The sequence below is a fragment of the Alligator sinensis genome, unplaced genomic scaffold, assembly GCF_000455745.1.
Source record: "Alligator sinensis unplaced genomic scaffold, ASM45574v1 scaffold458_1, whole genome shotgun sequence".
Classification (NCBI taxonomy): Eukaryota; Metazoa; Chordata; order Crocodylia; family Alligatoridae; genus Alligator; species Alligator sinensis.
The window spans coordinates 2,836,766-2,847,327 of record NW_005841944.1 but is presented as its reverse complement, the minus strand read 5'-3'; the positions used below and the strand labels follow the sequence as shown (position 1 = coordinate 2,847,327).

The following is a 10,562-nucleotide window of genomic DNA, read 5'->3' as shown; positions in this document are numbered from 1 at the left end:
CCCCCTGCCACAGGGAGCCAGGCTAGGGAAAGCCGCCTCCTCATGTTCAGCTCCTGCCCTTCTGGATTTTAAATTGCCATTCAATTATTGGGATTTCCCTCAGCGCAGGGGTGGCCCAGGGATCAGCCCTCCGTTGCTCCCTAGTTGGAGAGCTTGCCTGTGGAATTCTTCAGTCATGGGGCTGGAGGAATATCTATACAGTCCAGCTCCCAGGCTGTTTTTCTAACAGAAACTTATTTTGGTAGAAATTAACTTCTGCATGCAGGCCAAGTCTGCAGTCTAGATTCAGATGGTAAACTCCAAGAAATGCAACGAGAGTTTTTACTTTTGTTGTTCAGAGCTAGGATTGTAAAATAAAGCAAAGAAAAGGATAAATGGAAAACAAAAACAAGCAAGCAGAAAAAGAGAGAGACTAGCAAAAGCCCTTTTTTTGTTGCTTCCCCTCATGGAAAATTACTAGGTTGTTCAGAAGCATCTTTCAAGACTTTTCAGTTAGCTTTTCTAATACCAACAAAAAATATAGGATGCTTGAGCAAATTAAAAACAAATCAAGAAGATTCCACTTAGATTAGGGGTGAGCAATGATTTGGGCCTGAGGGCCACATGGGGAGTTTTGACGAGTTGTAATGGGCACCCCTCCACTGCAACAGCTCACCAAAACTCCCTTTGGGGCTGTGGGCAGGTGGGGAGCAGTGTTCAGGAGTGGGAGGGGTGGGCAAAGCTGGGATCACATGCCTCTGCCCTCTGCGGGGTGTGTGTGCGCGCAGTTGGGGGTTGCCTGGGAGCTAGGTCCTAGGAGCCTGCTGTGGGTGAGGTGGGGCAGGGGGCACACGCAGCAGAGCACACCTGGGCAGCAGGGTCTGCGCTGCCCCTGCAGAGGTCCACACTGGGGCGAGCTCCACCCACTTGTACTGGGGCAGCCAATGCCTCACTCCCACCAATACCTGTGGCCCAGCCAGGTGCTGCTCTGTTTCCCCACCTCCAGTGGCAGCTCCTGTTCCTTATCTTGCCTCTGCTGTGCCGCACTGTGCTGCTCCAGGCAAGCAGCTTCAGCTGGGCTCCTGCCCCAGTGCACAGGGCTCCGGCTCCAGCTTCTGGGAAGGTGACCAGGAGCCCCACACACTGGCTTAATTTGCTCAAGTCAGAGCCATGTGCAGTAGGTAGGAGCCACCCAGCTGAAGCTGCTCGCCTGGGGCAGCACACCACAGTAGGGCCAAGATCAGGAGTAGGATCTGCCATTAGAGGCAGGGGTTGCAGAGCAGTGCCTGGTTGGGGTGCCTGCAGGAGCCCGGCTCAGGCTTCCCCAGTGGGAGTGAGCACGGCATGGCCCCCTATGGAGTGCTGCAGGGGCAGCCTCAAGCCAGATGTACGATTAATTGTGACTATTTTTTTTTTAATCACGCAGCTAATCATGATAAAAAGTTTTAATCGTTTGACAATCCTTAAATAAAATTAAAGTATAATAGATGTTTGACTTTTAGTATGTGATTTGGGTTTTTTTCTGGTTCCAAGATAGCAACCCCCTCCTCCCCCCTCCCAACAGGAGTAATTTTGGGGGCAAGGGGAGGGACTTTCTGGTGGCAAAGGTCAGGGGTTAAGGGCAGGACTTCTGGTCCTAAGATGGCAACCAGGGGCAGGGGACCTGTCAAGGGGCGGAGCTACTCTTGCAGCCCTCAGCAGCTCACCAAAATTAAGTGGCCCCCTAGCCAAAATAATTGACCACCCCTGTACTAAGGCTTTACAAATTTTTTTACTTAGATTTTCTTTGTTTTTGTTTTCAACGTGTTTGATCATTTTCAAAAGTGACAACCTTGTTGGGGATTCCTTGATATACCCAGAGATACCACAAGCAGAAATTGAGTTTAAAAAAGTAGTGTGATCTCCCATCACCATTCAGAATATTTAGACTTCCTATCATCATTCAGAGTATTTTATCTATATTAGGTAGGTTTCTGTAAAAATGTAGCTATTATACAACAGAGCTAATTCTGTAAAAAAAAAAAAAAATAATAATAATAATAATAATAAAACAAAATAAATACAAATAACAGTTTGAATGTTTAACCGATCTCTGGTCAGACCTTTCTGACCAAAGTGGTTTTTTACTCCTGTGGTCCAGTGCAGCCACTAGGCCATACACCAACAGCAGAATTTTAGTTATAGAGCACCTATTAACTCTAACTGTACTGATGCTGGCTGTGAGGTGGCAACCACTTCCACCAGGGCCTGACTGTTGCCTTATATTAACTTTGTTAATGTGGTACCTAATCTGCATATTCTGAGTTTTTCTTTCATGTACCTAAAAAACCCCCCCAAAACATGAAAATTCAGCTTTTTTTATTTTGATGCCTCATGAATAAATAGCTATTTAATATGCAGTTATGTCATTTCTGCTCAAATATTACTCTTTTTAAATTTAAAAAATGAGTTGTATTGATGTAGTTAGGTTCTTATTAATACAGCTCATAAATTTGTGAGGAAAAATAGTCTGCTTGCTACAATAATCTGGAAATAGGCCATGAAGCTAATTATTAGAAGAAAAATGTCTAATTTTACTGCAGTTATCACAAAAAGTAAACTTTTAAAAACACTTGCAATGGTTTGTCCTTTATTGTCAAGGAGAGAAACTGATAGCAAAGTCATCTAATAGTTTTCTAGACCATGTTCCACCTCATTACTGAGAATAGTAACAGTCTCTAGAGATATTGCAATTAACATTGAGTTTGGACCCACAGTATTCTGAATAACATCTTTGTGATGAAATGCCCTTCTGCTTTTTAAAATTGTGAGCTCCTCTCTTTGAGAAGTAAGTATAAATGTGTCCTTTACAGCGGTTATGAAATATAGTATGACAGGAATGGTATCAGAGAATTGATTTTTGTAATAAGAAAGAAGTCCTTTTAAGCTTTAGAAAAACACTGTGGTTTTCACAAAATGCATTAGCAAGAATTTCCTGGAATTGAAGAAGCTAGATTTATTTTAATAATATGAAGTAAATACTGCATAATGGTGAAACAAACTCCTGCTAGTAGGGGTAAAAAGTATAGTTTAGCCTAAACTGATCAAATCATCAACACAATTTTTGGGGGGCAGAAGCACCCTGATTAGAGCATCTATATAGGTTTCCTTATTTGTTTTTAATATATCAGTTACCTTGTTGTTGTTGTTGTATATTTTCCCTAAGTTTGTAGCAATATTGTCTTGAGATTGCTGAAGTACTTCACAATCCAGTACCAATGGCTAACCTTGAGATTTTCGAACAAAGGAAGGAGTTGGCAAAAGGAAATTGAGAGGGAGTGATTAAAAATACCTGCAAATTTCAAGTATTTACATATGTAACATAATTATCTATTGTTATATGTTATATATTTTAATTCATACCTAGTTGATAATTTGTTTTAGTCTTCAGAATTATAAATTAATACTTTGACTTATATAGGTCTCATAGTATGTTGGAGTATTTGTCTGCATGGGAATGAAATTTCCAAATGCACTTTTCTGTTTAAAATTCAGTTTTACCAAAACTTACTCTGTAAAAGTAGTATAGTTGGATTATGCATTCGTTGCGTTTCACTGACTTTTCTATAAAATGGGAAGGGCATGTCTAAATAATGTCAGCCCCACAAATGCAAACCTATTAAGGCTAACAGTTGTCACACAGAAGACAATGGGGCAGCACAACCAAACATAGCTGTGGATATAATTTAAGTTGCAAAATTTCCTCTTATGGCAATGAGACATGAAATGTAAAGAGCCAAACTAGCCTCTGAGCCTAGTTTCACTTCTTGGAGCCAGTGTTGACGGGAAATCTTTGTTTTTAATGCAAACTAATTAAGTTTGATATGTAAGCTATTGTGAACATAGAACCCCAAGATGCTAATTTTGCAAATTCACTGTTTAGACCTGCATTTGAGTGGTATGTGAAACTGAGATAAACTGTTAATGTTGTGTATTGCTGCAATGGGACCATCATAACTTTGACTATTGTTAGATGGATTTTCCTCATAGGCTACTGATAGAAAAGGCTGATGTAATCATTTCTGTTGCAGCTACAAAATGGTTTTGAACACATGTGGAGGTGAGGGAACATGTATAATAATAATATTATCTAATAATCTTTTTTCATTGTATTGGCTATTTACTCTTTCATTTGTAATAGGTGGCAAACCAGTCAAAGTGGTTTACGTTGACTCGCCTCTTCCAAAAAAAGAGATGACGATGAGAGAGAAGAACCAAATGTTTCATGAAATTACTCTGAACTTTCTGGTGTCCAAAAAATCATACGCTCCAATGTCCATGGTGTTGATGGATAAGCCGGTTGAGGAAAACATGTTTCAGTGGAATGTATGTAGCTTCATCTGTTATAAGCATATGTTAGCTTACTTTCCTAGATGTACATGATCTGTGGTAATAATAGAAAACCTAGTTTTTTCCCCCAGTTACTGTTTTCTGGACTTGATTTAAACAGGGACCTAGTTTCTTTAAATGCTTCTGCCATACTGTAGTCTCATCACTAAGGCTTATTTTCTTTGATTTATTTACACAAGTGACTTTGTTACACTATATTTTTTACCCTTCCTAGTTTTTAGAAGGCTCTGATGCTTAAAGAGAGATTTCACAATAAATAACTGAAGAGATATCTCGCAGCAAATTCATAATTAAAAATGATGCATACAATTTTTTTTCACATGTTTAAATAATGCCTAGATGGAAAAACATTTTGTGCATCTCTCTTGTTGGATTTAGCACTCTGCTTTATTTTGTGATTTATATATTTTACTACTGATGAATTTTTTTCTCTTCCATTTGAAGATGTCTTCTGATACTTGTGAGGCTAGAAACTTTCAAATTTCGAACCAAATCGATCTGAACTTTGACAATGATTTTACAGAACTGGAAACTTTTGGAGCAACATCTAAGCCCTTGAAGACATCCAAAGCAGAAAGTCCTCATAGTAAACCAGTTGATCCAGGAAAAATTCTGTCAGAAAAGCTGAAAATGGAGAAGCAGTTGGTAAGCAAGTTTGCTGAAGTGGGAAGAAGCAAAATTTATGAGCAGGAATTTTCAGAATGTGGCAATTTACAGAATCCTAATGAGGCACAGCTTCCAGCATGTGACACCACCTGCTCAGATTCTGAAAACAGTACCTTATATAAAGGCTTAGATTTGGATAAAATTGAGTTGCATAATGAGCAACATGGTGTAACCACAGAAGAAGTAGTGGACAGTGATACAAAATTAAATTCCTTGGCTAAACCTGATACTTTCAAGAGAGAATCTGAATCTGCAGAAGCAAATGAAACACTTGTTTGTTTGTGTGGTAGCGACTCGGATGAAGAACGTTTGATTATTGATGTGGAAAGTAAAAATCTTGGTTATTGCAAAGCAGCTGTGCTCTGTTCTAATCCAAATCCTGTAGCAGATAGGCCCAAATCATCTTCTCCCATGCAGCTTCCACCAACAAGCATTGCTATTTCTTCAGAGTCCCAGGATCTGGGGAAAAACACCCCCAAGAAACCTTCAAAAAAGCTGTCTAAAGAATTTGATCCCGTTGGACAGATTTTAAAAATGCAAACTGAACTTCTCAAGCCTCCTTCTCCAAAAGCTCAGGAGCAGCTGCCAGTCAGCATTGATAAAAGTTCTAATCCTACAGCAAACCACATACCACCACCTTTGAAACCATTTGTATTCTCCAGCATGGAGTCTGAGCAGAGCACTACTGCAAATGCAGGCAGCTTGCCTAAGCTTACGTGGACTTCACATTTTCAGGGAGCTCGGAAGGGTAAGAATCTGGTTGGGAAGTCGGCTTGGAAGTAAGGAGCAAAAATTTTAAGAAAAGGCAGCCACAGCAATTGAATTTGGCTCTGTTGAAAACACTAGGAGGAACCAAAGTGTTAATGTTTGGGAGGGGATCTTTTATATGTGAGGAAAAAGTGAAAATCTGTCTAGTTGCATGTGTTGCATAGAAAATGCTTGTAGCATTATTGATACTTGTGGGGAAAATATACAAGAAATATCAGTTGGTTTTTATTTTACTATTGGGAAAACAAACAATTCACTGCCCAACCTTTTGGGCCAAGATGTTTTTTCTTTATGCATCAGGCCACAAAGGAGACTTGGGACTCTAAGTATTGGGTATTATAAATTTGGGTCCAGTAAAAGTCTGCATTATTTATCTTCATAAAAATTAATTGTTTGGGTTTTTTATAACTATGTTAAATAAACAAGGGCTCAGTTCTCTTTTACATAATTGAAAATCAGTCATCTGATTTTTCTATTTGTAGTCTTATGTTTAAAGCAAAATAGGTACAAATGCCTTGTTTTCTGCTTAGCTGTTTTCCCACAGAATTTCAATTTGTAATCTCAGAATCCTGAAAAATCCTTTCCAATTTGGAATGAGATGTGTTAAGTTTAGAAATGCTAAGGAACAGCACATAAGAGATTAGTTGATTTGAAGGACCTGAAATATTTTGCTTTAAAATCTTGAAAAGAAATTATACTCATTTAGTCCTGGCTCCCATGGTCTCTAGGCTTATTATTGCTGTAGTCAGTAGGAGCAAGAATTCCCCAAGAACCACAGCTGAGCCAAGAGCCTCGTAGCTTCAGCAGCAGGACACTCAGCTCTTTGGCAGGGTCATTTAGAACTTCTGAGAGCCCGGTTCAGGCTGGGGCTTTTTGCTTGGCTCTCTTCCACAGGTTTCTCAGATCTGACTCCTGGGCAGATGTTACTGGATTTAATGTTGATCAGCTGGATTTAATGTTGATCACTATATAGATAGTGGTGTTTCATTTTAATCATGGGAAAATGTGGATTTTTGATTCTTTTTTTTTATACATCTGAAGATTTGGATGTTTTGGGTTTTTTTATCAGAGAAAACCAGGATCCCTGCAGATACGTTTCTGTGAAACATCTTGGTCCTAAAGAATGAGCATTTTAAATGAAAACATCTTGGTGGGAATTTTCTAGCCGGAGCTACTTGTTTTGCTAATTAGGAAGAGTCTGTTCTTTTTGTATTGGATATAATTGAAGGATAGTGTTAGTTACTCCTGGTCTATTCAGAGAGTAGGCATGATGGCCTGTGGCCTTTGAGCCAGTCTTTTTAGGGGTTGATTTTGAGCCTTACTAAAATAGAAAGGAGTTACTGTAGCTCTCAAAAGGTAGTGTGATGGACTAAATGAAAGTTAGTTTGGCTCAGTAGTGTTGGCAATAGTATAGGGACTGAAATCTGGGTAAAATGTGTAGTTAAACAGAGACAAAGACTTCAAAGTTTGTTGCCTTGTTTTTTATTTAATATACCTTATTTACTCGAATATAAGACAGGATTTTTTCCCCCAATCAGCATGGAGAGGGGGAAGCCCCTTGTCATTTTACATTTGCATACAAGGAAACTGCATTAAATATATTCCTATCTTTGAACTGCTGCTAAAAGCAGCATGTGCTCAGTAATGGAAACCAACTATGAAGCTGACTAAATGCAGCCAGCACGAGCATGACTGTAAAACACATGGTCCATATGTGGCCAACATGCTGATGGGAACCTATCACAAGGATAGGTTAGTGCAGGAGTGGGCAAAATATGGCCTGTGGGCCAGATCTGACCAGCCAACTGATTGCATCTAGCCCAGGGAAGCCACCAAGTTATGGGATCTGGCCCTGGGGAACCAACAGTTCTGACTGCTGGGTCATGTTGGACATGTCCTGGTCCCTTCCACAGCTTATACCATCTCCCACCCTGCACGCTGGAAGCAGCACCAGGTGGGTGCTGGCTTCAGTTTTGGATATGGCTGGGCAGGTTCTTGGTGGGGATTGGGGTGCCTGCCTGGGTCTGCAGCTGATGCTGCTGCATCAGTGCGTTTGCTGCAGTCCTGGGCAGTCACCCCAATCCCCACTGGGAACTTTCCAGCAGTGTCCCCAGCTGATGCTGCCACACACCTTCTTCCCCCCGCCTCCCCAAATGCTGCTTGCAGCACATGGGGCAGGAGCTGGTGTAAGCTGCAGAAGGGGCCAGACATTGTGGATCAGCTGTAGCTGCAGGGATGGTTCGAGGATGGGAAGCGGGGGAAGAGAGAGGTGGTGTGCTACAGCTTCAGGGACTGTTCAGATGGGGAGGAGAGAGAGAAATCAGAGCGTGCTGTAACTGCGGGGATCATTTGGGCCGAGGCTCGGCAGAACTGTGATCCGCTCCCTGCACACCTCTGCACACAGAACCAGCACCTGTTGTGGGCAGGGAATCATGGCTCCATTCCACACTCAGCCAGAATGGGACCACAGCTGGGATCCAGGGGAGCAGCATCTAGTACTGGAACGGGTGGGCAGGGCCACACTTGGGATCGTGGGACCCCAACCCCACTCTGTCACTGCCCTGTGATCCTGGCCCTGCCTGCCCAGTCCCAAATGCCACTTCCCCAAATCCCAGCCTTGGCCCCACCCCAGGTGAGCACAGAGCAGATCCATAGCCTGCATGATCCTGCAATGGGCACTGGCTCTGCAGGCAGGGACATGCAGGAAGCAAATTGCAGCTCTAGCCCCAGGTCCTGGCCTTATGCCATCACTGCCCCACAATCCTGGGGTCTGCATGGGTACCAAACAGGATCCGCATGGGCAGGTCGCGGGGCCAGGTGGACAGGGTGGGGCCACTTAAGGAATTTTGGTGAGCTGCTGTGTGACAGGGGGTGTTAACCTGCCCTGCCACAGCTCACCAAACTCCCTATGTGGCCCATAGGCTCAAATAATTACCTTTCCCTGGGTTAGTGCAACCCATGTGAATAAGACATATTGTAGTGCCCATTGGGTACTCTCCCTCAGCATCGACACGTTTTTCCAAGTCATGGTAAGTCGCTACATTGCATACATTTTGACTTCTTCACTCCCACAGCTGAACTGTGCTTTTCTTTCACATTTCCAATTATTCCTGATTTTTCACCAACCTTAAATGTCTGGCAAACATCACCTAATGGGGCCCCAAACATTCCCAAAATCTGGCATTCCTCTGTCACCCCCTCTCTCAGGCTGTCACACATGATTAGTGTGGCCCCACCCTCCATGAGGTGGAGCTGGACCAGGTTGCCCCATCTTTTTTTGGAGGATTCTAGGACTCATGACAAGAACATCCAATTCCAGCCATCTTGAGTGAGGGGGCTAATTAGCACATGGATCCTTTCTTGGGGTTATCGGGAGTACACGCACATACTGAGCAGTGCTGAGCTGTGGAGCCATCATGGCTTGAAATGCTGTTGACTCTGCTGGGGCCCAGCCCAATGAACTATATGGTAAATCATAAACTTAGTTCCTTTGAACTAATAACATGCATATTTTGTACTCTAAGTAGGTACAGAAATGCTGCTCAAAAGTGTGTTTATGGAGTACCTATATTAAAATTTGCATCAGTTTCAGAAAAGGCAAAATGCATCAATTCTGGATGAACTAAGTTTATGGGTACTATATGCAAATTGCTACAGCTATTTTTATTTCAAGGTCATTTTTTTCAGATTTGTTCCTCACTTCCCTGTGCTCAGGGAGGGCAGGGTCCAACAGTACGGAGGAGAGAAGGGGCTGCAGAAGGAAGAAGTTGGTGGGGACAGAGGGCAAATGGTGCTACCTGACCCTCCAGATATGTTTTCTCTGCTGTAGCAGTTTGAGGTTGACAAATTCAAGACAAAAACGTCCAATGATTAGATTTTATACCTGGACAATTATATCAAATGTGTAATTTTTCCATATATAGAATCTAATTAGTGGGGGATCATCTTCATAGTATCATAGTAGCTGGGGTCAGGAGGGACCTGAACAGATCATCTAGCCTGACCCCCTGCCATAGGCAGGAATGAATGCTGGGTTCACAAGACCCCAGACAGGTGATCGTCCAACCTCCTCTTGAATATGCCCAAGGTAGGGGTGAGGACCACTTCCCTGGGAAGTTGGTTCCAGATTTTGGCCACCCTAACTGTAAAATATTGCCTTCTGATCTCCAACCTAAACCTATTCTCTATCAGCTTATTACCATTGTTCCTCATCACCCCAGGTGGTGTTGGGGAGACAAGAGCTGTGCCTATTTGCTGTTGACCCCCCTTGATGAGCTTGTAGGCAGCCACCAGGTCCCCCCTCAGCCTCCTCTTTCTGAGGCTGAACTGGTTCAGGTCCTTCAGTCTCTCCTCATAGGGCCTGTCCTGCTGCCCTCTCACCAGGCGGGTGGCCCTCCTCTGAACCCTCTCCAGGCTGGGCACATCCCTTTTGAAGTGCAGCGCCCAGTACTGGACGCAGTACTCCAACTACGGCCTGACCAAAGTCACACAGAGGCGAAGTATCACCTCTCTGGACCGGCTTGAGATGCACCTTTGGATGCATGACAAGGTATGGCTGGCCTTGCTGGCTGCGGTCTGGCATTGGCGGCTCATGTTCATCTTGGAGTCAATAATTTGTCTACGTTGCATTTGTCTACGTTGAACCCCATCCTATTCTCATCTGCCCACTTTTGTAGTCTGTCTAAATCTATTTGCAGCCTCTCCCTCCCTTCAAATGTGTCCACCTTGCCCCACATCTTAGTGTCATCAGCAAACTTGGA

The 10,562-nt window shown here is 42.9% G+C and overlaps 1 protein-coding gene across 3 annotated transcripts in view; it reads left to right on the top strand.

Annotated features, from left to right (window-relative positions):
• ICE2 (interactor of little elongation complex ELL subunit 2) overlaps positions 1-10,562 on the top strand; it is a 66,087-nt gene that overhangs the window by 27,509 nt on the left and 28,016 nt on the right. For all 3 annotated transcript variants that reach the window (XM_025199462.1, XM_006020036.3, XM_006020037.3), the window contains 2 exons: positions 4,160-4,344; positions 4,813-5,782. In XM_025199462.1, coding sequence (XP_025055247.1) covers positions 4,160-4,344; positions 4,813-5,782 — 1,155 coding nt within the window. The remainder of the gene's footprint in view (positions 1-4,159; positions 4,345-4,812; positions 5,783-10,562) is intronic.